Here is a 26,868-nt window from a genome sequence, read left to right as displayed (position 1 = left end):
TAAAAAAAATTAACCAACTATGTTAGAAAACCTACAAAATGTTCACGACAAATGGAAGGTTCTCAGCTGCTGAAAAATGGCTATCTTTCTCCTAGAAGGGAGTCTCTGAGGGGCTCGGATGGCTTCCGTTCGGAAGGGTAGCCTGACAAGCTGCAATATGCCGAGGAGAGGGAAGTTCTGCCCGGGGGTGTGTGTGGAGGGAGCAGAGGGAGAGCGAATCTCCAGAATTCCTCTCCCCCTGTCTCCCAGAAGAGAAAAACTGGCAACTGATAAAGTTTGAGGCCCAACTTAAAAAAAAAAAAAACATCTCGGAAGCAATTCTGGGTCCTGTCCCCATGCTCTGAGGCTTCCAAGAGCCCTGTCAGGACTGCACCACTTCATCCTCAAAGCCGTGTGTGTTTAAACATTTTTTCCTAGTTAAAAAAGGAATTTCCAAAACCGGAACACAAAAACATCGGGGAGAACTATTCTAGCTTAGCCAATCGGCAAAAGGGCGAGGGCGTCGAGCTAGAGGGAGGCATCTCGAACCTGTCTCGCCAGAAGTGGTATAGCCCCAGCAGGGCTCTGCTCTGAACTGAGAGGCTGGTTTTAAACCTTGAGGAGAGCCGGATAAAACACAAGAAGCCATGAGGATAACGAGGTGAAGGGGTTGGCCGAGGAAAAGCTGCCAAAAATCTCAGGCCGCCTTCTCCCACGAGGCGCCAGCAAGCAACTCAAAGGTTTCCCCTTCATTTAGTGCTATGAACTACCTGCCACTATACACAGCAGGATGGTGCATGCTTGGCACCAGTCCCCATCCATCCCGAAGGGCCCTTCGCCTCCAAGACTGGGTGGAGGCACAGCTTATGAATAGCCCCCAGCGGGCAGAGCTGTTCCCCCTCCCCGTGGATTAGGATCAAAAAGAATTTGGCCGATTGTTTTTGGGAGGCAGGCCTTTCATTTTCCCACCAGCCTCCTGTCCTTTGCAAGGTGACCCACACCCGGTTTTGCGAGAAAAAACCCGCATGCGGAACAGACGACAAATCAAACCAGTTGCCTCTAGAAACGCTTTCTAATTAACAGCGGCGTTTTTTTTAGTTAACATCTTAAAAAAAAAACTTTTTTTTTTTTTTAAGGAGAGAGAAACGTGTGTCAAGTTTGGACAGGTTTTTGTGAAAACATTGCTTTCAAGCCCACTGCAGGAAATGTGGGTTTTTTCTCCCCCTGCAGGAGGAGACGGCGATCCAAAGAGTAAATCCACCCTTTTGGTTCTCTTTGCCACAGGGGCTAAATGACGCTCTGCTCCTCCCGCCCTTAAGACAGTCCGTTTGTGATTTTGTTCAAAGGAGTAATTTAAATACCATCAGTGGCTACAGTAGGGGGGGGCTTCTACTCATCTGACGGTCAAAACAGACTTGGCCGCTATTTTCTCTTTAAAAAACTGACAACGCAAGGGGTTTAAGCACGTGCTGGAAAGATCCCACAATGCTAAAAGTCAGTTCTCCAAGAGTTCCCCCCAAAAAAGGGAATAACGTGGCCACGGGGAAACATTTTCCAGTGACACAGCAGAGGCCTAGCCGGAGTCTCAACGCAACAGTGTTCAGCTGAGAACAGGCACCTAATTTCCTCTATTTTCTCGGCCAACTACGCTGCCTTTCTATCCCCAGACAGGTCTCTGTTCAAACTTCCTCTCCCGTTCTGCTGCTCCCACCGGGGGATTCTCCCCCTCTAGCCTATTTCCTCGCAGTCTGCCGAGCTGTCCTTGGTGCACAGGGATGTGCACGTTCACACCCTCAGCTCCCGTCCCCGGTGGGATCGTCTCCGGCGGCAGAATGCGCCCCGTCCCTGGCGTGGGCCAGCTGATGCTGCTGGAAAGTGATCTGCTGGGAGAAGACCTTGGAGCAGACGGGGCAGGCCAAGGGAGCCCCTTCCTCTGGGGGGCCGCCGTGGGCTCTGGCGTGGGCGGCCAAGCGCCTGGCAGTCCGAAAGGCTTTGCCGCAGAGAGGGCACCGGTGGCGCTTCTTGTCCGTGTGGATGTGGAGGTGGTTTTTGAGGGCAAGGAGGTTGGAGAACTCCTTCTGGCACGTGGGGCAGCGGTAGAGGCCGGTGGCGTGGGCTTTCTTGTGGTTGAGGAGGCTGCCGGCATGGCGGTACGTCCGGTTGCAGCGGTTACATTTGTAGGGCCGCTCCTCCTCCGGGGGCACGCCGCGGTTGGAATTCTCTGCCTCCGCCTCGGCCCGGTGCCTCCTGAGATGGTGGGCCAGGTCCCGAGAGGCCCGGTACGCCTTGCCGCACTCCGAGCACTCGAACCGCTTCTTGGAGTGCACGCGGGCGTGGTTCCTCAGCGAGGTGCGATGGGGGAACTGTTTGGAGCACAGGAGGCAGCGGAAAGGCCCGAGGGGCGACTCCCCATGACTCCCTCCCCTCTCCTTTTCGGGAAGCCGCTGGTGCCTCTCGTGGTCTTGCGCCGGGGTGCTGCCGCTGCAGGGGTGGGGCCGGCGCTGGTGCCGCAGCAGCTGCCGTTGCCACTTGAAAGCTTTCCCGCAATCCGCACATCGGTGGCGCTTGACTTCGTAGTGGATCCGCTGGTGGTTCTTGAGAGACATCAGGTTGGGGTAGGCCTTGCTGCACAGCGGGCAGGCAAAGGGGCCCACCTTGTGGCTCTTCTGGTGGTTGAGCAGGCTGCCCGCGTGGCGGTAGGTACGCCCGCACTCTCCGCACCGGTAAGGGCGCTCCTCGGGGCAGGGGTGAGGCTTGGCGGCGTCGAGGGGCTGGGCGGAATTCTCGCTCTTCCCCGCCCGCCTGCCGTGGGGGGTCCTCCTGGAGGGGTGAGCGGAGGGGTCCCGCCTCCGATCCCGGTGGACCCGCTGGTGGCTGGCCAGCTGCTTCTGCAGGCGGAAGGCCTTCGGGCACTCCGGGCATCGGTAGCGTTTGGTTTCAAAGTGAGTGCGGTTGTGGTTCTTGAGGGCCATGAGGTTGTAGAACTGCTTCTGGCAGACGGCACAGTGGAAGAGGCCCGTCTTGTGGGTCTGCTTGTGGTTGATCAGGCTGCCGGCGTGCTTGTAGCTGCGCCCGCAGACGTCACACCGGAAGGGACGCTCGGACGGGGAGCCCTCCTCTTCAGCGCCAGGACTGCCGTCATCCTCCCCTTCTGCGGGGGCTGCTTCCTCCTGTTCTTCGGGTGTCTCCTCCACTTCCTGCTTCTCTTCCATAAACTGGAGCTCGCCTTGGGCTTCCGGTGCTGCTTCCTCTTCGGGTTCTTCCTCATCAACCTCCCCTGCCAGAGTCTTTTGCGTTTCATGCTGGCTGCCGATCAAGGCTGCCTCTTGTCCTGCATTCTGTTCTCCGCCCAGAGACGAAAACGAGGCTTCCCTTGGGGGATCTTTCCCTGTTTCCTGTACTAGGTCTTGGCCATCAGAGGGCTGATCCTTCTGACCACCAGTGGCAGGATCCTCTTCGCCTAGGGGGACCGGTTGCCGGATTTCCGGCACTCTGCCGTTCAGCTTGCATTTCGGGTGGTTCCTGAGGTGGTTCCGATAGGCAGACAGGTTGGGGTACTGCCGCTGACAGATGGCACACTGGTAATCTCCGATCTGGTGGATCTTCTTGTGATTGACCAGACTGCCGCCGTGCCGGTAGGTCTTGCCGCACTGACTGCAAGCGTACGGCCGGTCGTCCGAGGGGTCCCCAGAGGCGATGGGCGTTTCCGCCGGCGATAGCCGCGGCGGGTCCTCCTCTGGGCGCGGCGCCCGCCGCAGCTGGATTGACGTGTCTGCCAGGGCCGCGGCTTTTTCCTCCTGGTGCCCCTCGCTGTGCTCTTCCAAGCTGGCCATGTCATCAAACGTCTCTCCGCAGTAGCCGCAGATGTGAGAGAGCAGCTGCTCCTCTCCGGGGTCCTCGGCTTCCTCCTCTCGCACGCTGGCGACCGTTTTCAGCTCCGCATCCTCCCCGCCTGCCTGCCCTTCCCCTTCTTCGTGCGCCGAGTTATGATGCTGCTGGAGGTCTTCCTCGTTGGGGAAGATCATGCCGCAGAGACTGCAGAGGAACGGCTGCTCCTCGGCTCCGTCGCTCCCGCCGGGGCTGCCGCGGCTCAACGCCGTGGCCTTGGCGTGCCCGTGGAAGTGGTTTTTCAGCGCTAGAAGACTGGGATACTCTTTGGGGCACAGGGAACACTGGTAGATGCCTAGCTGGTGGGTCTGCTTATGGCTTTCCAGGTGGCTGGCTTGGTCGAAACCCATGCCACACTCCTCGCAAAGGTAGCAGGGCACCTCGCCATTTTCTGGAGATGGCGAGGGGATCTCCGACTGTCGCCGCCAGCCATTCACTATGGTCCCGTCTCCGAGACAGTCCAAGCTGTCTCTGAACTCCTCGCCTGGGGGCGGCATCCCGGGCAAGGCGGCTCTTTCCCCCGCTTCTGCACCGCTGTCTGCGTTGGCCATCATGGCCGTTCCGGCGTGGGCTCTCCTCGGGCGCTGATGTCCACGCAAGTGGCTCTTGAGAGAGGCGACGTTCAGAAAGTGCTTCCCGCAAACCGAGCAGCTGAAGTCCCCCGTCTGGTGGGTCTGCTTGTGGTTGATGAGGCTCCCCGAGTGGCGGTACGATTTGCCGCACAGATCACAGCCGTAGAGGCGCTGGACGGGGGACTCGGGCCTCTCAGCCGCTCCGTCAGGCCGCTCCCTGTCGCCCCCGTGCTGCAGGCTGTGGCTCTGCAGGCTGGCTGCGCTGGCAAACGTCACCCCGCACCGGTTACAGACGTACGGCGTCTCGGAGGAAGGGATAATGTCCTCGGCCACAGCCGCTCCGTTCTCCAGGGCTTCCACGTCCTGCTTGATAGCTTGGAGAAGATCGGCTTCCTGGGGATGGAAGCCCCCCAGCCCGGGGATGGCCGCCGCCTCTATGTCCTCACTGCAGGGCAGGTGGCGCAGCTGATGGAGCTGGAATTCAGCCTCCTCTTCAAAGCTCTCTCCGCAGCTGGCGCAGGTCAGGCAGTCCACAGGCTCCCTGCCGCTCAGGCGGGCCGCTCGCAAATGCACCCGGACGTGATTCCGGAGCGCCATGAGGTTGGTGTACTGCTTGGGGCAGATGGAGCACTGGAAGACCCCAGTCTGGTGGGTGTGGCGGTGGTTCACGAGACTGCCGCGGTGCCGGTAGCTCCGCCCGCAATCCCCACACCGGTACGGCCGCTCTTCCTCCTCACCGCCTCTTTCCTCTTCTTCTTCTTCTTCTTGTTTTGGGCAGGAGGCTCCTCCCCACAGGTTTGGTGGCTGCAGGGGGCAGTCCCCGGCCTCCCCGGGGCTGTCTTCCTCCGGCTTCGAGTCTGAGACGGCGGAGGGGTGCTGGGAGGCCTCCTCCGACACAGACAACCCGGTCTTGGGTTTCAGGTGGACCCGCAAGTGGTTCTTCAAGGCGGCCAGGTTGTAGAGCTGTTTGGAGCAGACGCTGCAACTGTACACTCCGATCTGGTGGCTCTTCTTGTGGTTGATGAGGCTCCCCGCGTGCCGGTAAGTCCTGCCGCAATCCTCGCAGTGGAAGGGCCGCTCCTCGAATGTGGCATAGCCCTCCTCGCCTTTGAAGCTTGCTTCCCAGATCCCGTCAGAAGCCGGGGCCAGTTGGGAGGGAGTGCCACCTTCCCCCTCCTCTTCGTTCGCTTCCTCCGGGTACAGGCAGCTGTGCCCTTTCAGTTCCTCCTCATGAGCAAAGGTGGCGCCACAGCGGACGCAGAGCTCCCCGTCCGGGTTGCCGCGTTCCCCGCCGCCCGCCTTGGAGGTGTCTTTGAGGCTACAGGGGGCGCTGTCTCCAAAGTTGGTGCCTGCCGGCGGAGGCTGGTAAATATCCAACTTGGCCGACGTCTCGATGGACTCCTCCCAGAGGACGTGTTCGGAACCGTCCCAGGTGGGCCGGCCGGCCGCTTCGTCCTTTTCCTCGCCGTGGGCTTTCTGGTGGCTCAGCAGCTCGGACGGGAGGCGGAAAGCTTTGTGGCAGAAGCGGCACTGGTAGGGCCGGTACTCGGAGTGGAGTCGGGTGTGGCTCTTGAGCGCCATGAGGTTGGAGAACTCCTTGTAGCACATGGAGCACTGGTACACCCCCAGCGTGTGGCTCTGCTTGTGATTGGTCAGGCTGCCGGCGTGCTTGTAGGCTTTGTCGCACTGGTTGCACTTGAAGCGCCGCTCTTCCGCGGGGGTCTCCGGAGGCCCCGCCTCCTTCTCCCCCCGTTGCGCTCGGAGCCCCTCCTCTTTCTCCCTCTTGACGGAGAATCCCAGCGGGGAGAGGTCGGCCGGCACCACGGAGTCCGCGATGTACTTCTCCAGGTTGCTCAGCAGGCTCCCGCCGCCTTCTGCTCCCGAGTAGGTGTCCGCGTCGGAAGAGGAAGTATCCTGGCCCCTTTGCGAGGTGCAGCCCCCGCTGTTGCTCCCCTCGTCTTCCTCCTCCCGGTCCTGGGGGGCGTGAGCCACGCAGCGGTGGCTGCTGATCTGGGACGAGGCCCGGAAGCTCCGGCCGCAGTCCCGGCACTTGTAGCGCTTCTCTTCCGTGTGGGTGCGCAGGTGGCTCTTGAGGGCCATGGGGTTGGAGAAGTCCTTGCGGCACAGCAGGCAGGGGAAGAGGCCCACCTCGTGGGTGCGCCGGTGGTTCACCAGGCTGCCGGCGTGGCGGTAGCTCCGGGGGCACTGCTTGCACTTGTAGGGGCGCTCCTCCTGCCCAGTGGACGGTTCGCAGGCCAGGGCAGCGTCTCCCTCGGCCATCGCTCACATGGGAAAGAGACTTCCTTGGCTCCACGCTCTCCCGAAAGAGCAAGCTAAGGGCCGGCTGGCAAGCGACGAGGTGCCATCGTGGAGTCTCAACCCTGTGTGTCCGGCGAGGTTTTTCTTCCCCAAGAGTTCTAGCACCAAGACCTACGGAGACAAAGCAGGGACAAAGCAAAGGTGAGTGTGGTCTTTGTTATTTCTTTATGATATTTACATGCTGCCCTCCCTTGTGTCTCAAGGTGGTTCACGTAGAAATAAGTACAGTACAACAACGTCAAATAACATAATAGTAACAGTAGCAGCAGTTTCAGTATCCGGTAAGAACGTTCCGTCAACACTTCCGTACAACCCTTCCAATGTTAATGGCGGCAGAATTGTCAACTATAGTCTTGTAGGTTGGCCAGTTTGGGGATCAGTTTGGAGGGAGGGGGGGAGTGTTCTGGTGGGCCCAGCAGATGTTGTTGGTTCTGTCAACCTCAATCAAACGCCTGGCAGAAGAGCTCCATTTTACAGGCCCTGTGGATCTGTGATAGCTCAGGCAGTTATCAGGCGGAGCGCCGTTGCAGCGAGGAAGCTGAGGGCATGCAATCCATGCTACAGGACAGATGCACCCAGGGCAGAGATGTGAAGGCTTCGAAAGCTGGGGCAACCCCCACCCCCTCCATGATTTTCTCTTGAGGACTCCCCCTCCACACACACACACTTGTTCCAATTTGGCGGAGCCCTAAAAAGATTTCTTATAACATATTTTCTCTTTTGCATTGAGAAAAATGCTTCCTGGGGTGAGGTTCTAAGTCAGGGATTTCCAAGCAGCGATCTGCAGCCCCCTGAGGGTCTCTGGGAGCTTTGGAGGTGGTCCTTGGCCTTTTCCCTCCCGTCTTAAGGGACTTGGCCACAAGCTAGGGAACCGGCCACTCCCACGGATCCCTCTCTCCCCCTCCTGAGCATGAGTGAGTGGTTTCTGTGCCTGGGAGTGGGCGGAGTCTGCACTCCTACGCTCATTTTAAACTACCACCTGTCTCTCCCCCACTTAGTTCCCCTCAAGCCTACCTGTTAAAGAAAAGAAGGCTATCAACAATGTTTAGCCACAAAAGCTGAATGGAACCTTCAGGTACAGGGCCCGTGCTTCTTCCCATGCCTCACGGGAGAGAGAACCTGGGAAGGGCCACTGGGAGCACCCAGCGAAACGAAGCAAAATGGTAACTAAGTCTATCAAGGCGGTTTTTCATCTCCTGATTGTTGACCCCTTGCTTGTCTCTCACAGGGCTGCAAAAAAGGAAAGCATACTAGCTGCCTTGAATCTAAACGCATGTTTAGGCACCAACACACCATCCTGTAAAGAAGTGACTGTATGGAAACCAAAGCAGGGTGGACCCATGGGGAAGGGAAGTGGGGTGAAGGGTATTTCCAATGGGGTGTCTTTGACTAGGATGCTCTTCTCAGTACCAGGATTTCGCAGCTCAAATGGGAAATAAAGAATCAAAGATCATTTTCCATTGGGGGAGGATAACAGAGTCTAGTGATTTGAGAAACAATAAGCTGGGTTATGAGTTCAAGATTCACTTGAACAGGTACTAAAGAGCCACCATGGTGTAGTGGTTAAGAGTGGTGGACCCTCAACTCCTCCGCTGCAGCCAGTGCTCTCAGCCTCACCTACCTTACAGGGCGTCTGCTGTGGGCAGAGGAAGGGAAGGCAATTGTAAGCCACTTTGAGACTCCCTCAGGCAGTGAACAGCAGGGTATAAAACCAACTCTTCTAGAAAACAGGACTCTTATCTATCCCCGTAACAGAACAATTTCTATATCTGCAGCTGTTGTTTTCTGACATTTGAAAATGGGCATCCTTAGCCATGGTGCGGATTACCACAAGCACCTTTAGACAACAGCTGCTTTAGAAATCCACTTTTGTGTCACTTACATATAAGCAAGCCTGTTTAGCACAAAGTTATGGTGTATGACTTCAGACACGTATACAAAGAATTTTGCTTGCTTACCTCTCAGATCACGCAGAACAACCCAGGCAAGAATAAAACATCTCCAGCAGAAGAAGCTGAAATGAGTTTCCTTCCCCAGAGGCAGGAACTAAAGTTTAAAGATGTAGGCATCTCGCCTCAGATTATTTACAAATTTGTTAGGAGGAACAAATTTCCTACATCCGTTTCATGAATTTCACAGGCTTCAAAACGCTAAGAATAAATTTTGGATTTTTTCATGGGAAGAGGGGGGAGGAATGTACATCTTCCAGGAGATCTGCTAGAGTCTCATCTTCACTTCAGGAGGTGACATGGAATAGTCCAATGTTGTAAAACAAAAAACACGGGGAAACACCTGAGAAGACAGAGCCTTGGATCTTAAAATTCCAGGTTAAGACAGATTCCAAAAGCACTTTACGATAATTCCGACATGGAAGCACAGGCAGAGATTTCAACCTCTATCCCGGATTACTTCAAGGATTGAAGGTGGAGTAATCAAAACATTACTTCACAGTAGCTTCACCTCCCAGAAGGCAGCACTTCCTGCAGGTTCACCAGCTGGACCTTTCAGAAGCAGGAGGGGTCCCCTCTACTGTCTATATTTGCATCCGGAGCTGCCAGGTCGTCCAAAACAGTCTGACTCTTGACGGGCCAGCGACTAGGGAACGGTCGGAGGCAGAGCTTCACCACATGACAGCAAGTTCACATCCTGCGGCTCCGGCTCCAGGTCTGAGGTATCCAGCTGTGTGGTCCCTGTGCAAAGGCGATTCCAGGGGGTATGCGGGATCTGGGCCTGAGGTAGATGGCGAATCCCACGTGGCTGCCTCAGTTTCCTGGAGAGACAGAGACGCACAGAGCTCGGCTCAAGGAGGTCAAGGCAGAGCAAAACGTGGGGAGGAAGGAAAGAAACTCTGGCTGCCCAGCCCCCTCCAGGCGCCTCTGGGACCCCCAGGGGCACAGCCCGGCTCCCTAAAGCGCGCCTCCAGGACTCTCCCGCCCGGGGGTTGGCGCCCCCCTGGCCCCGCCGCCCGGACCCTCGGGGGTCTGCGCTTGGAGAAGTCCCTGGGACTGGGGCAACAACAGATACTTCCTTTTGTTGCTAGGAAACAGGAAATGTGCGCCGCCGAAAGCTGCCCCCCTCCGACCGAGAGGGGACTTCACTTCCGGCGGGCTGGTTCGGAGTCTGGGGGGAGGAGGAGGCGGCGCTTCCTAAGACACCTCCCTCCCTTTTCGAAACGCAACGCGACGTGGAGGCTAGATGGGCACGGCGAGTTTGGGGGCGTCCGTTTTTTAAAAGTTCTCCACAGGCTCAGCATGCCGCCGCTCTAGGCGTGGGTGGCTCTATGATCCCAGTCCCCTCGCTGCGAAGGAACGCGGGAGGGAAGCGCCGGGGAGAACGGCGATAACTCTTTCTAAGAGAGAGAGAGAGAGAGAGAGAGAGAGAGGTCGGCTGTGGGCGGCCCCAACTTGGCTCGCTTTCCCGCTGCATAGAGGGGCCGTCACCATAGAGGACCCAGGGCGGAACCACTCGGCGGCCAGCGGGGAAGGCCGGGCCTGGCCGCTGGGACCGGAAGTTCGAGCTGGCTGCCGCTCTAGCCCGCCCCGATCTCTGTCCGCCGCCCGAGATGTGTCTCAGAGATATGCGTCCCACCAGCAACAGCGCTCCAGGCTGGGCCGGATGTTTAATTCCCTTTCGGGTTCACCGCGGGGCTGGAGGAGTTCTCCCGTGCAAAGTCCTCAGGCGCTCGAAAGGTGGTGGAGGGATCGGTGGGTTGCCAAGTCTGGTTTGGGAAATACCTGGAGATTTTGGGGGATGGAGCTGGGAGTGGGCGGGGTTTGGGGAGGGGAGGCTAATGCTGTGGAATCCACCTTGCTGGCTGCATATGGAGAAGAATTAAACCTGGTTCTCCAGATTAGAAGCTGCTGCTTTTAACTAGAGGCATCCTGCTGGGCCAGGACCATGGTCCCAGTTCAGCAAACTGGTTAATTTGATGCTTATGGTTGCCAATCATCAGGTGAGCCCTGGATAACTCCTGGAATTACAGCTACTTGCTTGGAGAAAATAGATGCTTTGGAGCATGGGTTGTATGGCATAGGCTCTACTGAGGTCCGAATTTTCCCCAAACCCCACCATCCAAATCCTCAAACCTCTAGGAATTTCTCAGCTTGAAGCTGGCCACTGTACAAGATGCCCTTGGAAAACCTCCAAATAACACACAGAGGTCAGGCCTCTCTACCCCCTGTTGTTGGCTCTGCCACCCATCCTCATTCTCTTTTACATGGACCAGCCCTATGGCAACGTCCCGATAGAAGAGTTGGTTTGTATTCCCCACTTTTCTTTATCTGAAAGTGGCTTACAATTGCTTTCCCTTCCTCTCCCCACAACAGACACCCTGGGAGGTAGGTGGGGTGGAGAGAGCTTGGAGAGAACTGTGACTGCATGTGAAGAACTGGAGAATCAAACCTGGCTCTCTACAGTACAGGCCACAACTCCTAACTGTGACACCACGCTAAAACCACACAAGTTAATTCATCACAGCATATGGATGGCCAGAACGGCTGGCAGGGGCTCATGGTCATTGTAGTCCGTGGGCATCCAGAGCACCCCAGTGGCCATTGGTCAAACTGGCCAACTTGGTGGCAACAACAGCAGCCCACCGTCCTGTGTCTTTGCAGTGCTCTAGTTTGCCCATGTCGGACGTAGTCCAGGGGTGGCCAAACAGTGTCTCTCCAGCTGTCCATGGACTACAATTCCCATGAGCCACCGTTTGCCCAACCACTGCCTAAGGCTCTCCCGCATGCCACACTTCCGTCCAGCGCCCCGCGAAATGTCGTCCGCGCCCTGCCACACTTCCGGTCGCTCTTTCACCGCCCTCCTCCTCCTCCCGAGCAGGGCAGGGCCCCCTCCCCAAGCCCCCACCCCACCCCTTTGGAGACAATGCAGCCCTTTCCCTTCGCTCCGGATTAAAAGCAGGTGCAGCAGCAGCAGCGGGCAGGCAGGCGGGCCCAGGGGAGGTCGAGGCGGTCCCGCCGCCCCCGGCCATTGCAGCGGCTTCCCTCCCCACCCCCACCCCACCGCGGGGTCCTAGTGCTGGGTGCCATGGACGCGCCGCGCCGGGGGAAGGCGCCCGGACAAAGGAGAGCGCAGGTGGGCGGGGGGGGGACCCGCAATGGGGCGGCCCGGGGGGAGAGATGCCGGAACGGCCCTTTGCAGCCGGGGCTGGGCGGCCCCGCGGCAGAAGGGTTGCAAAGCGGGCGCAGGGGGGCAGCTGCAAAGGCTTTCTCCCTCCTCCGCCGGTCCTAGAGACCGCCATTTTAGGCTGGGGATGCGCGGCTGGAGGGGAGGGCGTGGGGAGAGGCGATGCCCGGGCGGCACGTTGTCCCTGGGGACCCGGACACGGCCCTTTGGCGGGAGGTCCTTTTGTCTCTTTGCATCCTCATTGCAGGGGGTGGATTTTCTGCACGGGTCGGATGCTGCGCTTCTGATGCGCTTTGGAAGCCGCCCCTGTGTTCCGCCTTGCGGGACTCCCCTCCTGCCGCCTCCTTGTCCCAGAGGTAGTCCATCCGGATGGGAAGTCAAGGAGATTGAGCCTCCTCGTCAGGACATCCTTTAATTGCGTGTCTCAAAGGCACTGGACAAACCGTTTTGGTAGAGGTGAAAAATTATGCCCAGGGGTGCCCAAACGTGTCTCTCCAGGTGACCATGGACTACAGTTCCCACAATCTCTTTGGCAGGGGCTTATGGGAATTGTGGTCCATGGACCTCTGGAGTGCCTCTCCTGGCACATTCAGCAAATGGCGTTTCTTAATACAGAAAGAGAGAGGAGGCAGAAGCCGATTTCCAGGAGCTTGAAACCCCCTTGCTGGGGTACACGCAACCCCCAAAAAAGTCTGAGCTCATGGAATGCTTTGGGGCCTTATAACTGACCGTGAACTGGAATTGGGGAGGAGCCTCCTGCCCCAGAGATAACTTGTGGGGACTGGAGCAGACTAGAAGCCCAGATTCCGGGTATTTATATTCCGCTTGGCCAATCCAGAAGCTGATACCTCAATCTTGGATGCGCACTCAGGGCTGTGCAGTCCTTTGCTGTGGTGCTAGGACCAGCACCGTAACTTTGATTTCCATGTTTGTTTCAGGCAGCGCCCTCTACCAAGATGGCCAAGGAGGAAGAGGCAACCGTGGAGGTGAAGCTAGAAGAAGAGGAGGAGGAGGAGGAAGAGCCTGGCTACATCCAATCTGGCCGCCGCTACAAGTGCCTAGCGTGCGGCAAGACGTTCCCCAGCGTGCCACGAGTCATGCGCCACCTGAAGACCCATGCCGCCGGCACTGACGGTCGCCTGGTCAGCAAACTCGCCTGCCCCAGCTGCCGAAAGGAGTTCCCCGACCGCGGGCAGCTCCGGAAGCACCAGCTCAGCCACCAGACGGAGCGCCCGCACCAATGCCTCCTCTGCAGCAAGGCCTACAAGACGGCGCCGGAGCTGCGCAACCACGCTCGCAGCCACAGCGGCGAGAAGCCCTTTGTGTGCCACGAGTGCGGGAAGGCCTTCATGCAGCCGGTCTGCCTCCGCGTCCACATGGCCCGGCACACCGGAGACCTGCCCTTCCGCTGCCAGCAGTGCCACAAGGGCTACGGCACCGTCTCCAAGCTGAGGATCCACCAGCGCTCCCACACGGGCGAGAAGCCGTATTCCTGCAGCGAGTGCGGCAAGTGCTTTGCCGACCCCTCGGTTTTCCGGAAGCACCGCCGCACCCACGCCGGCCTGCGCCCGTACCAGTGCGAGGTCTGCAACAAGACGTACGCCGAGCTGAAAGACCTCAAGAACCACGAGCGCTCCCACACGGGGGAACGGCCCTTCTTGTGCCAGGACTGCGGGAAGGCCTTCTCCCGCTCGTCTTCGCTGGCCTGCCACCAGCGCATCCACGCGGCCCTCAAGCCCTACCGCTGCAACCTGTGCGGCAAGGGCTTCACCCAGCTCTCCTCCTACCAGAGCCACCAGCGCACCCACTCCGGGGAGAAGCCGTTCCTCTGCCCGCAGTGCGGGCGCATGTTCAGCGACCCGTCCAGCTTCCGCCGGCACCAGCGAGCCCACCAGGGCCTCAAGCCGTACGCCTGCGACAAATGCGGGAAGGCGTTCCGCCAGCCGGCCGACCTGGCCATGCACCAGCGCATTCACACCGGCGAGCGGCCCCACAAGTGCTCCCTGTGCGACAAGAGCTTTGTGGCCTCGTGGGACCTCAAGCGCCACCTGCTGGTGCACTCGGGGCAGCGCCCCCATCAGTGCGGGGAGTGCGGGAAGAGCTTCGCGGAGCGGGCCAGCCTCACGAAACACTACCGGGTCCACTCGGGGGAGAGGCCCTTCAAGTGCGAGCTGTGCGGCAAGGCCTTCGTCGTGTCCTCCAGCCTCCGGAAGCACGAGCGCACCCACAGCAACGAGAACAGCGACCACAGGACCGCGCCCCTCGGAAACCAAGACCCGCCCCCCAGCGACCCGTCGACCATCGTGGTCGCCACGGTCGTGCCGGCTTGCGGCGAGTGCGGGGAGGCGTTTTCCTCGACCCACGACCTGCGCCGCCATGAACGGCTGGCCCACCCTGGCCTGAGACCCTTCCCGTGCCCGGAGTGTGGCAAAGGCTTCTCGGACCGGGCTGGGCTGCGCAAGCACGAGCGCATCCACTCGGGGATCCGCCCCCACGCCTGCCCCCACTGCTCCAAAGCTTTCCTCGGCGCCTCTGACTTGCGCAAACACCTCAAGACCCACGTGGCGCTGGAGTGCAGGACCCCCGAGGATACAGTGGTGACCGCGACCATCACGACCTACGAGCCGCTCTTGCCCGCCCACATCCATCACCATGACGATGGCACGGGGACCGACAAAGAACCCCCGACGGACTGTCTGCCGGAAACGCTGACGGAACCGTCCTGAGGCCCCTCCCCTTTCCCCGCCCCCCCAGAGATGTGATTGGGTGGTGCAGCTTGCCCGTCCCATTACTTTGATCGTGGCGATGCCTCTTTCCGCCTCCCTCTGAATCACGTGGCATGGACAGCTTTCGTTCCTCAGTGGCTCCCCTTTTCAAATGGCTCTTCCCCCCCCCCCCGCCCGCTCCCCTCCAGCACTTATTTCCCAGAAAAGAGGCATGGCTCCGTGTGCTTTTTATCTGTGGGTGCAGCTGCCATCTCCCGAGCGCACTCTTTGTGAACACAACATGCGCTGCGGGGTAGGAGAAATCCCGACAACCGTGCTTTCGAAACATTGACAGCTGTCTTGGTCGGCAATAGGAGTCGAATATGATAACGTGGTTATGTGCTTACACCTTCCCGCCTTTGGGTGCACACGCGTCTCTCCCTCTCCTCTGGTTAAAATCTTACGCCGTGTGTGGGTTGAGGGGTGGGCAGCTGGGTTAAATTGGTACGGAAGAGGCTTTTGTTTGCCGGGAAGCGAAAGAAACCAAGATGCCCTCTCCTCCAGGACAATTATCTTGGCAAATCGGTCTCATATGCCCTGTGCTTGTATGTACAGTTGAAATAAAAAGCCTCGTTTGTTATATTGTCGAGTACTGGGTTTTCAGTTCCCAAATTGTGCATGGGGTAAATAGAGCCCCGAAGTCATCTTTTTTCCGCTGCCGGAACTTTTACACTGAGATTCCCTCCCACCTCTCCCTCACGTTATCCGTCCAGTTTCTCCAGTACATCTCTCCTGTTCTAGATTGTCTTGCCAACCTGGTTCTTCAGCCATCAACATCGCAGTGCACTTGTGGCAATTGTGGCTCTTGACACCCATCAGCTGACCTGCTGTGGGTCTCAGAGCGTTCAAAGCCGGTTGCGGTCCCAACTTCTGGGAGGGAAGTGAACGCGGTCAGTTCGGCTGTGGTTTAACCTTCACAGAATATAGATAGTTAAGATTTGAGAAAAGGCCTAGGATGGAGGGAAGAAGAAGAGCTGTTTTTTTCCCCTACCCTTTTTTCCTCCAAAGGAGTCTCCGTTTGCGTTGAAGACACAAGAGGTATGATTTTTGAGGCTCGTCCCCTAAACATCTGCAGAGATAACACCCCCCTCTCCCCTCCCACACCCTTCCGAAGGCCTTGTGATTCTTGAAAACCTCAGAATCGCACCTCCAGTTCATTTCCCAGCCTCCCCCCTCCCCGCCCCCCAGCACGGTTCTGTCACAGCTAAGGTTGGGGTTTCTCTTTCCTTTTTGCTAAGCTGTTACATCCTGCCGTTCAGGAGCACACCCTGGGCCTTGTTAAATTGTCAACACGTTTCCAAGCGCCCCTCTTCTCCTGCCAAAGGTAAGTTCTCGGGAAAGGGATCCGGAGGAGATGCTGGCGTTTTTCACCTAAGCGTCGGAAACACAGGAGCGATGTGAGGTTTGGTAGCAGGCCTGGCCGGTTTTGCTTCTGCTGGAAGTGACGAGAGGGAGGAAATGATGGTTCCTTCCCTCTGCCTGCTCCCCAATATCTGAAAATCCAGCTGAGCTTTGGATTTCCGCAGGCTGCCTCTGGATACTTTCAAACCAGTGTGCCTCTTTAATAAGGATGAAGAAGACGGTGTGTTGTTTTAAGGTGACTCCAAGGAGGCAGATTTCCCTGCATAGATTTACCTTCTTGCATGATGGGAACATTATAAAGAGAATGGGAAGAAGGAGGCAAGGAAGATCCAGTCGCTCCCCTAGAAACCTCCTTGCAGCTCTGTGGAAAAGGCTCTTCCCCCCCGGAAAGGGTTGCATTATGTGTTCTCTGGGAGAGAACTGGATTATTTATCGTATGGGAGAGGCAGGAAGCATACAATATATAATACTTAGCTGAGTAGATACAACGGTTATGCGGACAGGCTGGGCATGCAGGGGTGATGCTCCAGATGTCCGTGGACTACAATTCCCATGAGCCCCCACCAGCATTCTGGCAGGGGATCCTGGGAATTGTAGTCCGTGGACATCTGGAGAGTCACAGTTTGGCCACCCCTGCTCTAGGCTCTGAAGACAATTTATATCCTGGTGTCCATTGCTGAGGTAAACTAACTGGATATTTAATGATGTGGTATACTGGGTATTAATGTCACAGAGCGGTTGGAAGGTGAGGAGAACGGTATAATCCACTTTGGGTCCCCCTTCGAAAGACTAAGGAGAGCCAGGGTGGTGGAGTGGTTAAGAGCCGTATCCGCTAAGCTGGGGAGCTGGGTTTGATTCTCCTTCCCCTGAGGGGGAAGGCGATTGTGAACCCCTTTGAGTCACATGAAGCCGGCTAGGTGACCTTGGGCCAGTCCCAGTTCTCTCAGAGCTCTCAGCCCCCTGGAGCTCACAGGAAGCCTGTCGTGAGCTGAGGAAAGGAAGGCGATTGTGAGCCGCTTTGAGACTACCCATCGGGTAGCAAAGAGTGAGCTAACCAGAAAACAACCCAGCTTTTATAAATGAATTAAACAAAAATACATTGTGGGCGGGAGCAGCCATGCTTGCTAAATGCTGGGTGATGTAAGGAGAAGTGCCTTTCTCTCCTCTCCCTCTTTCCAGGGCATCTCTCCGTGACTCCCGCCATGCTCCCAGCAAACCCCACGTCTGCCCTGTCGGTGCTTCTCCTCTTCCTCAGCGGCGTCTCCCCCAAATGCCAGGAGTACCCGGAGGCCGCCTGCCAAGAGCACGAGGGCTTCGTGCCCGGCCACAACTTGGCCGGAGAAGGCTTCGACGTCACCACGCTGGAGAGGAAAGGGGCGAGCCTGCTGGACATGACGCAGTGGGAAAAGCCCGACGGCACTTGCACCCTGTGCCAGAACCCGCTGCTGGAGGAGAAGCCGCTCCAGAGACTCCCGCTGGCCGCGGCCGACTGGGAGGTGGACGTCTCGTGCCGCCGGAAGCTGCATTCCTCCCTGCAGGAGTCGGGCCTCTCGGTGGTGCAGGGGGCGGGAGCCGACGTGAAGAACGACTGGAAGATGGGCCTGGAGGTGGAGGTGAAGCCCGAGGCCCACACCCAAGTGACGCTGGCGGGATCCCACTCCAAGATGGCCGACTTCAGCCTCGACAAGAGCGGGCGGGACAAGTACACTTTCGCCAGCCACGAGGTCTCCTGCGTTTTCTACAAGTGAGTGGTGGTGGGTGGAGCAATGGGGAAATATTCCCGTTATCTCAAACCCTCGGAAGTGACCGTGAGGATTGTTGTGAAGGGGGCCTTGCAAAACAGGCACAAGAATAAGCCAGGAGGATTGCGCTGGAATTAGAGCTCATCTCCAGACGAAAGAGACAAGTTCCCCTGGAGGAGATGGCTGCTTTGGAGGGGAAGTTCATAACATTATACACTTCCTGAGCTCTCTCCAAACTCCAACCCACCCCCACCTACACCCCCAAAATTTCCCAACCCAAAGCGGGCAAGCCTAGCACACAAAGTACAAGGCTGCAGGGAAAGCTGTGTATCCTCATGGGAATTTCCGGCATATTTTCTTTACAGCAGCCCCTCATGAGAGCCCGCTTGGTGTCGGACAGCCAGCATGGTGGAGTGGTTAACGGCAGCTGCCTCTAATCTGGAGAACCCGCCTCCACATGCCGCCAGCTAGGTGACCTCGGGCCAGACACAGTTCTTCCACAGCTCACTTAGCCTCCCCTACCTCACAGGGTGTCAGTTGCGGGGAGAGAAGGGGAAAGCAGTTGTAAGCCTCTTTGAGACACGAGGCCAGCTGGGTGACCTTGGGCCAGTCCCAGTTCTCTCAGAGCTCTCTCCGCCTCACCCACCTCACAAGGGGTCAGAGGTGGGGAGAGGAAGGTACGCCATTCTAAGGTGCGTTGAGACTCCTTTGGGTACCAGCTGTGTTTTAGTGTTTCCGTCTCTTCTCCTGGGGCCCAGGACAAACGCTCTCTCCTTTCCTGCAGGTATCGCATTGGGCACCACCAGCCGCTCAGCCAGCATTTCAGGCGTGCCCTGAAGGTTCTCCCGGCCAAATACCACCGTCCTTCATGGCTGGAATATCACCAGCTCATAGAAACGTACGGGACCCACTTCATCACCAAGCTCCATCTGGGGGGCCGGGTGAGGGACGTGACGGCCATACGGGAGTGCGAGACCGCGCTGGACGGGGTGAGCGCCGAAGAGGTCAAAGACTGCCTGAGCGTCGAGGCGTCCGCCAGCATCGGCGGCGGCAGAGCCAAGATGGACACGGCCTACGAGAAGTGCGAAGAGATGCGGAACAAGCAGAGTTTCAAGGGGAGCTTCCACCAGACATACACGGAGCGGCACACCGAGATCGTGGGCGGGAACAGCCACGCCGACCTGCTTTTTTCGGACGACGTGAGCAGAGAGGCCTTCCAGGAGTGGGTGGAAGGCCTCAAAACGATGCCCGGGCTGGTCACCTACTCCCTGGCTCCGATCCATACTTTGGTGGGCAGGGAAGACCCCCGGAGGGAAAGCCTGAGGCAAGCCGTGAGCGAGTACGTGACCCGGAGAGCCCTGTGGAGAAACTGCACCCAGCCTTGCCCGCCGGGGACGCGACGCAGCGCCCACGACCCCTGCGCCTGCGCGTGTCCCAACAACGGCCACACCACCTCCATGTGCTGCTCAAAGCAGCGAGGCCTGGCCAAGCTGACGGTCACCATCCAACGAGCCCACGGGCTCTGGGGAGACCACACCACCGGGACCGACGGCTACGTTAAGGTGCTCTTCCAGGGGAAGGAGAGCCGCACGCCTACGGTGTGGAACAACAACGACCCGGTGTGGAATGTCCACTTTGATTTGGGGATGGTCCAGTTGCTGGGGGAGACCAGCAAGCTCCGGGTCCAAGTCTGGGACGAGGACAACCGGTACGATGACGACTTGTTAGGGACCTGCGAGGAGAGCCTGCAGTCCGGGGAGCGTCGAGAGAAGCTCTGTTACTTGAATCACGGGCGTCTGGACTTCCAGTACCACTTGGTTTGCGGGCCCTATTTGGGGGGCCAGCACTGCATGGAATATACCCCCCAGCAGCCACAGTATGAGGGAGAATTCTTGCAACGCATGGGCAAAGGAGACCTGGTGACAGGGGGGAAGAAGCCCTGACCTCACTGGTCCAAGCTACGCTGATCAGATCAGATCAGATGCTGGAAGCTAAGACTGCGTGCTTGGCCACCGCTTCTAAGCCACACCGGGGCTCCCCCACCCACACTGTTTCTCCGGCCAGACCCGGGGCTAGTCCCCAATAATAAATGCCGTCTCCTAAAATTCTCGCCGGCCTCTTTGTTGTGGTTTGCCTCTCGACCCGTTGCAGACTGGGCTGAGGTCGCCCAGCTGGCTGCATGGGGACGAGGTGCGGGGGACCAAGCCCGGCTCTCCAGATCACAGGCCCTTCTCCACGACACCGTGCCAGCCCGCTAACAGCCGTGTTACCCTTAAAAGCCGCAGGCGTTAAAAAAAAATCCGCTCGGCTGTTTGTTTTCCAGGATACGGGGTCTTTTGCATATTCGTCCGTGATTAAATGTGCTCGGATGGAGACTTCTGGGGAAACCCGGGCTCTGCTACATCCCCCTCCTTTGTGTATCTGAGGCCTACTTAAAAACATAGACATTCAGTGTGGGGGAATTCTCTTTATGTGAAAAACACACCCACCCTTTTTGTCCCTAGGGACCTCCCTCTCCTTGTATTTTTCTCCCTCTTGCGTTTTCAGCCTCCTGCGCAAAGAGCCTTCCCTGGAGTTTGCCAATTTGGGAGGGAAGCCCTTTTCTGCCGCCGGCCTCCGCTTAAGGTAATGAAAGGCACCTTTCCCAACCCCAAACCAAGAAGCCTCTTTCCAACAACTTGGTTGGGACGGGAGGGAAATACGGCACTCCAGACGCCAGCCAGTTGCCGTGGGCGTGGGCAGGCGCACCCTGGAGAAGGTTTGGAAGCCTCTGGTGAAAAACTCACCCCTCTTATTCCCCCGTTCTCCTGAGAAATCTGTGGGGAAAGCTTGCCTTCCCTCCCTCCCTTTGACTTCCCCACTTTCTAGATAATTGAAGCCATGTGTAGGGGAAATTAGGGGTGACCCACGGGGAGGGACGGAGGCAGACGGGCCGTGATAACAGCAGGATCCTATTTGCAAGCCGTTCTGTTAAAAATTACCCGGCTGTCCCTAGGAGAAGGGAGAGTAAAAATGTCAAGGCTTTGTCTAGCTGGTGAGAAAGTGGGTCAGCCAGGGAGACTGTGGTTGCGGAGAGACGCAGCTGGAGAAAATGGAAATTCGATAAAACAAAACGGGGAAAAGACAGCGGGGCGACGTCGAGAACTGGGCCGCGGAAGATGTGGGCAAACGGAGGGCATGTTATTCGATGGCACAAGCTCACCGAAGGCGTGGTGCAGTCTGATCTTGACGGATCTCGGATCCTAAGCAGGGTCGCTAGGGGATCCTTCGGCCGAGGAAGGCCGTGGCAAAACCACCTCTGCTACTCGCATGCGTCTGGCTGGGGCAAATGGCCACGCGATGGCACTTTCGTACGTACGTGCGCTTGGGGGATGCGGTGAACACAGCAGAGGTTGCCTAGTCACGGCGGCATGAGGCTGAGCATAGCGAAGGAACCTTCCCAAGATGTATATTGCCCCAAAGGATAAAATACTTAAATTTATTCAAGTAGGTCCAGTTTGCATTCGGGCATTTATCACAAATGGGCAGCTGGTTGTATGCAGAGGAGTGTGAGGGCATTGTGGCCACAGGAGAGACCTGCAGAGACACACGTCTCCATAGAAGGCCATGTGAAGAGAGCGAGGAGAAGGACCAGAGGGCAGCTCCCAGGTTACTACCCGAAGGAGCCTCAAAGTGACTCATCATCGCCTCCCCTTCCCCTCCCCACCACAGATACCCTGTGAGGTAGGTGGGGCTGAGAGAGCTCAGAGAGAACTGTGACCAGCCCAAGGTCATCCAGCCAGCGGCACATGGAGGAGTGGGGAAATCAACGTCAGTTCTCCAGGTTAGAGGCCGCCACTCTTAACCCCTCTCAAAGACAAAGAGGCCCCCAATCCAAGGAGATAGCCCCTTATCCACCTTTCGAGTGAGGTAGTCCCCCCCCCCCATGTCCAGGCATCCTGGATTGCTCTGTCCAACCCATGGCACAGAGCGTGTCAGATTCGCTCTCCTCCTCAAGTGATCTTCATTCCCCATGTTGAAACCCCCGATTTCCTCAACTCCCTGGAAAACAGCCATCATTTCCTTGCTGCAGTTTGGAAACACCCGCTGCTGTGCGTACCCAAAGAGCCAGGGCTTCTCGCCTCCCATCTCTTTTCCGAACACGCCCAGCAAAGGGGCAGCAGGATGAGAGAAAGGAATCCAGCAGCCGTGCCTCGATGCTTGCCTCGTTCTGCAAAACAGGGCTCTTCCGGGACCTGGGCTTGCCCTCCGTTCGCTCTGCCCACGGCCCTGACCTTGCTAGCTGTGCGATCACGCCTCCGACTCCCTCAGTTCCCATCATGTGCCTCTGGATGCTGCATCGTTTCGTGTCACATGCTTGTAGCTCACGGGGGGGTCCCACGCTCAGCAGGCCCGTGGTCTGTATGGCTCATTGCTCTACTGAATTCGTGTCGGAGGGGCGTTCTAACCAGATCCACCGGTACGTGAGGACTCCTTAGAGCAGCCCTTTTCAAGCTACGGACCAGGGAGGAGCGGCTGAAATGATTTTTCAGGCTTCGAGGAGCCCTGGATGTCAGCTGGCCACACTTCCCGGCCACGTCCCCCCGAAATTGCATGTCCACGGAAACGACATCACCAGTGCTAACGGGCAGGTTTGTGGAGGTCTGGGGGGCGGGTGGGTTGCAGTTTAAGGCAGTAGCAGGCATGCAGACCCCACCCCCTCCCAGATGAGGAAACTGCGAGAGAACTTGCACTCGGGACGGGAGAGGGGGAGCGATGGAAGCCTCTGGTCCGCTAGTTTGTGGCCGAGTCCATTAAGGCTGGAGGGGAAATGCCACGGAGCTCCTCCTGTAGACCCCTGGCTGGGAATCCCTGCCTTAGAGACAGTGCCAAGGAGGTAGAAATTGTGGTTTGAAACAGCTGGGAGGTGGGGAAGGTGGCTGTGCTAGGCTGGAGGGGAGGAGGACGTGGTGTCTAACTCCTCAACTGGGAGGTGTTTTTTGGAAGCCCCAGGAAGCAGGGAAGGCAACCGGCAGCTGATTTCCAGAGCGCAGGTCCATGAGCCATCCCACCACCACCACCAGCAGTTTGAAGGAGTGCAAAGGGAAATTAGGTAGGGCTGCTAGCCCTGACCTGGAACATACCTGAGGATTTGGGGTGGGTGGTCCTGGAAAGGGCAGGGTTTGGGGAGGGAAGGGAAGGGATCTCAGCATGGTGCAATGCATAGAGCAGGGGCGGCCAAACTGTGGCTCTCCAGATGTCCATGGACTACAATTCCCATGGGCCCTGGCAAGGTCTCAAGGCTGCATTTAGAGGCTGGCAGCACTTGATTTCGGCCACGGTTAGGAAATGCTGGCGAGGCAGGAGTTGGCTGGGGCCTGTAACGGCTTCCTGACCTCTGGACCAGGGCGTAGCAGGGAAACGGTTAATCCTCCGGGTGAGGTTTTATAGTAACTCTGTGCCATCGGCTTCAGCCGTCTGGGAGGGCCTTAAAACAACAGCTATCTATTGTCCCTGCCCAGTCCCTTGCCCAACATTTTGAGCCGACAAAGGCGCCAAGCTGACAGTTCAAGGGCGGCCTTCGGCTGGTGTTATCCGCCCTTGCTCAAGTCCCGTTTTGGAACGCGGCAGCAGTTCTGCCCTGCAGGGGGAAGCGTCTCCACCCGTAGGGACAGCGTAGCCTGGAGTCCAGCAGCGTCACACCTCCCTCCCTGGAAGACAGGTACGGCTGGCATCCCTTTCAACAAGAGGCCGGTTTCTGGTCTGCGTCTTCTCAACGCCCTCGGCTACAGAAATCGTGAACCTAAATTGGAAATGCACGGATGCAGTCTGGGCTCCTCCTTTATATCGTGCATTTCTGCAGAGGATCCGGAGCTACAGAAATAGCTTCTGGGGCTCAGTGGAGATTGCGCTCTGTCAACGAAAGCATTGCTACATTGGGCGCATAAGCTGTGGGGTGGGGAGGAATCGCCAGCCCGACTGGAACTTGACAGATGGCCACAGAACGAAAATCAGAATCCTGGCGTTTTGGCGTCTGGAGAGGCAGTATTTCAGATGCCGCAGGGAGCGGGGACAAGAGAGGAGACGTTACCACAGGGTGGATTTTGTGCTTTGCATGTGATGAGGTCCTGGGTTCAAGTCCCAGCATCTCTATTTGAGCCAGCCAGAGGGTTACGCTAGGACCTAGGATTCTTCGTTTCAAATCCCTGCTCTGACACTGCACTGCACGTAGTTCCTCAGCAAGCATGGTGTAGAGCAGTAGATTCGAATCTGGAGGACCTTGGGCCAGTCACAGTTCTCTTGGAGCTGTTCTCACAGAGCAGTTCCGATAGAGCTCTCTCAGCCCCACCTATCTCCCTGTTGTGGGGAGTGAAAAGTGGGGTATGCAAAAACAAGCTCTTCTTCTTCTTTCCTAGGACAATTCAGCATAGCTGCAAAGAAGTTCCCCAGTTGGAGGGATCCCGTCTGACCCAGGATGCTCAGACCGCCCCTGTTCCTAGCTGCCTGCCTGCCTTTTCTCTCCCTCCTCCCGCCAAGAGTCTCCACCCACTGCCAACTCTTCCCCAAGTCGACTTGCGAGGAGCACACGGCCTTTGTGCCCGGACACAACTTGGCCGGGGAAGGGGTCGACATAACCACGCTGCAGAGGAAGGGGGCCTACGTGGTGGACACGAGCCGGTGGCTGGACCCAAACGGGACCTGCGTCCTGTGCCGGAACCCCCTGATGGACGGGCAGCTGCAGCGACTCCCCCTGGCCGGCGTGGATTGGCGGGTCCACGTCTCATGTCACCGGCAGGTAAGCAGTTCCGTGGAGCACTCAGACGTGGACGTGGCAAGAGCCTTGGCCGGGGAGGTGAAGAATAACTGGAAGACGGAGCTGAATTTGCCCAAGGAGATGGAGTCCGTCGCCAAGGGCCAGGTGGTCTTAGTCGGGGCTCGCTCTCAGATGGTCCTCTACGCGCACGAAAAAGCCCAGCAGGACAGGTACAGCTTTGTGAGGCACGAAGTCACCTGCGAGTATTACAGGTAAGTTCAGCGTCACGGCAGCCTAGCAGATGTGTGATGGGAGGGGGGGGGTTAACGACAAAGGTAAGGGGTGGGGAAAAGCTGGATGGGGTTGTGGGTACTGGGCGATTAGGTGCTGCCTTGGTCTCACGCAAAGGCCTGGCAGAATATATATATTTGTACGCTTCAAGATGATGTTCCCTGCCCCGAGTCCAGGACAGAGGCTGTGGTTGGTCCCTAAGCTTCTGCCCTTCTTGTCCTCTTTGGGAGTTTCTAAGCAGAGGCTAGATGGCCATTGGACAGAAATGCTGATTTTTTAAAACTTAGGCAGATGGTGGGCGGGCGGGCAGGAAGGGAGGTGCTGGCGTTTGTCTCTTGTGGCCCTTCCTTGCCCACCCAGGGAATTGCTAATTGCTGTTGTGGGATGGTAGGTGAGTTGCCTCCAGGCCAGGCTGGATTCTGGAGATTTTAGGTGGTGGTGGGGATCACTTGGGCATGGAAATGGGGCCACTGTGGATGGGCAGGTGGTTGTGAGATCCTGCACTGTGCAGGTTGGACTAGATGGCCTTGGAGGTCCCTTCCACCTCTCTGATTCTGTAATTCCTCTCCCTGAGCAGGTTCAGGCTCCTTCCCAGACCCACGGTGCTGTCCCCCCACTTCTCCCAGGCCGTACGGGACCTGCCCAGCGAATACCGCCCTGAGGACTACCAGCACTTTATCGACACCTACGGCACCCACTACATCAGCCAGACGCAGCTCGGGGGGCGGGTACGCAACCTGCTGGCCGTCCGGACCTGCGGGGCCACCTTGGCGGGCTTGACGGCGTCCGACATCAAGGACTGCCTGACCTTGGAAGCTTCCCTGGGGCCCGGCTGGGTGTCGCATTCGCTGAGCATCAAATGCCACGAGCTCCGTCGGCACCAAGCCAAAGGGACGTTCTGGGAGGCCTACGGCCAGCGGCGCACCGAGGTGGTGGGCGGGAGCAGCCAGGCGGAGCTGCTGTTTGCGGAGCCCGGAGAAGTCCCGCTGTTCTCGGGGTGGATCGAGGACCTCAAGACAAGCCCTGGGGTGGTGTCGTATTCCCTCCTCCCAGTCCATACTTTGGTGGGGCGAGGAGACCCCCGGCGGGAAGCGCTGAGGGAAGCCGTGAAGGGTTACATCGCCCAGAGGGCCCTCCGGAGGAACTGCACCCGAGAATGCCCCGGCCGTAGCCGCCCTAGTTCCACGAGCCCTTGCGTGTGCGTGTGCGACCCTGACGCCATCACCGACACGACGTGCTGTGCCCGGGAGCGAGGTCTCGCCCGCTTACGAGTCCACGTCCAGAACGGATCCGGCCTGTGGGCCGACCACTTCTCTGCCACCGACGCCTACGTCAAAGTCTTCTTCCAGGGCCGGGAAATGCGGACGGGCTTCATCAAGAACGACAATCACCCTTGGTGGGCGGAGACCCTGGACTTTGGGGCCGTCAAGCTGACGGGCCTCAACTACATCGAGGTGCAGGTCTGGGACAAGGACGTCTGGCACGACGACCTCTTGGCCACCTGCTACGAGGGTCTGGTGACCGGGGGGAAGGTCTGGAGAAAATGCCACCCGGCTCGTGGAAGTGTCGAGTATTATTATGTGCTGGAGTGTGGGCCTGCTCTGGGTGGGGCCAGCTGCCATGACTATGTCCCCCAAAAACAGCACTAGCCACCCACAGCTGCCAAATAGCTCACAACCCAACCACCCCAAACCCAAATTAGAAAAAGCAGCTTCTTCTACTTTGCGATGCTTTCCAATATTCTGCATAAAAAGAACCTTTTTTGGGGGGGGAAGTAATATCCCACTTTTCACTACGCAAGTGGCAAAGAAATGCTTGATGTTTTGCACTGTTCTTGCTTATAAAAACCATGCACACAAAAAGTTCCGGTTTGCAGTGTTACTCAAGAGAGGGCCAAATGTACCTTAACGCTACTTTCCGGGTGGGGGTTGGAACCCTGACATGGTGATGGGTGTAAAATCTCTGCGATTGTGCGCTCGTAGAAGAAATAAGGCGTCATCAATGCAGGGGGCTGGACCAGATGACCCTGGAGGTCCCTTCTGACACTCTGTCCATGACAGTGCCCTCTAGAAGCATGGACC

At 57.8% G+C, this 26,868-nt stretch overlaps 4 protein-coding genes across 9 annotated transcripts; 3 read left to right on the top strand and 1 right to left on the bottom strand.

Annotated features, from left to right (window-relative positions):
• On the bottom strand, positions 1 to 10,116 carry ZNF646 (zinc finger protein 646). The gene is made up of 2 exons (XM_077314514.1): positions 8,717 to 10,116; positions 1 to 6,869 (listed from the first exon to the last, which is right to left on the bottom strand). Exon 2 carries the CDS (start codon positions 6,717 to 6,719, stop codon positions 1,773 to 1,775), a length of 4,947 nt encoding a protein of 1,648 aa, XP_077170629.1. The 5' UTR covers positions 6,720 to 6,869; positions 8,717 to 10,116; the 3' UTR covers positions 1 to 1,772.
• A 1,415-nt stretch (positions 10,117 to 11,531) lies between these two features.
• Positions 11,532 to 15,422, top strand: ZNF668 (zinc finger protein 668). 3 transcript variants are annotated; one of them, XM_077314579.1, is made up of 2 exons: positions 11,532 to 11,669; positions 12,833 to 15,422. In XM_077314579.1, the coding sequence occupies exon 2, from the start codon at positions 12,851 to 12,853 to the stop codon at positions 14,618 to 14,620; it is 1,770 nt and encodes a 589-aa protein (XP_077170694.1). In that variant the 5' UTR covers positions 11,532 to 11,669; positions 12,833 to 12,850; the 3' UTR covers positions 14,621 to 15,422. The 3 variants fall into 3 exon arrangements, with proteins under 3 accessions (XP_077170694.1, XP_077170692.1, XP_077170695.1); XM_077314577.1 differs by having other exon boundaries at positions 11,620 to 11,843; positions 12,833 to 15,421; XM_077314580.1 differs by lacking the exon at positions 11,532 to 11,669 and adding an exon at positions 11,939 to 12,704.
• A 502-nt stretch (positions 15,423 to 15,924) lies between these two features.
• Positions 15,925 to 19,869, top strand: LOC143826044 (perforin-1-like). Its single transcript, XM_077314589.1, has 3 exons — positions 15,925 to 15,983; positions 17,201 to 17,765; positions 18,548 to 19,869. Exons 2-3 carry the CDS (start codon positions 17,224 to 17,226, stop codon positions 19,704 to 19,706), a joined length of 1,701 nt encoding a protein of 566 aa, XP_077170704.1. The 5' UTR covers positions 15,925 to 15,983; positions 17,201 to 17,223; the 3' UTR covers positions 19,707 to 19,869.
• Positions 19,870 to 20,280: 411 nt separating this feature from the next.
• On the top strand, positions 20,281 to 26,674 carry LOC143826046 (perforin-1-like). 4 transcript variants are annotated; one of them, XM_077314594.1, is made up of 3 exons: positions 20,281 to 20,388; positions 24,159 to 24,768; positions 25,365 to 26,672. In XM_077314594.1, exons 2-3 carry the CDS (start codon positions 24,218 to 24,220, stop codon positions 26,434 to 26,436), a joined length of 1,623 nt encoding a protein of 540 aa, XP_077170709.1. In that variant the 5' UTR covers positions 20,281 to 20,388; positions 24,159 to 24,217; the 3' UTR covers positions 26,437 to 26,672. The 4 variants fall into 4 exon arrangements, with proteins under 4 accessions (XP_077170709.1, XP_077170707.1, XP_077170710.1 ...); XM_077314592.1 differs by lacking the exon at positions 20,281 to 20,388 and adding an exon at positions 22,117 to 22,394 and having other exon boundaries at positions 25,365 to 26,673; XM_077314595.1 differs by lacking the exon at positions 20,281 to 20,388 and adding an exon at positions 22,171 to 22,222 and having other exon boundaries at positions 25,365 to 26,674.
• The last annotated feature ends 194 nt before the right edge of the window (positions 26,675 to 26,868 follow it).

This window comes from Paroedura picta, chromosome 16, assembly GCF_049243985.1.
Source record: "Paroedura picta isolate Pp20150507F chromosome 16, Ppicta_v3.0, whole genome shotgun sequence".
Lineage (NCBI taxonomy): Eukaryota > Metazoa > Chordata > Lepidosauria > Squamata > Gekkonidae > Paroedura > Paroedura picta.
The sequence above is the reverse complement of the archived record's forward strand: the minus strand, read 5'-3'. Positions and strand labels throughout refer to the sequence as shown.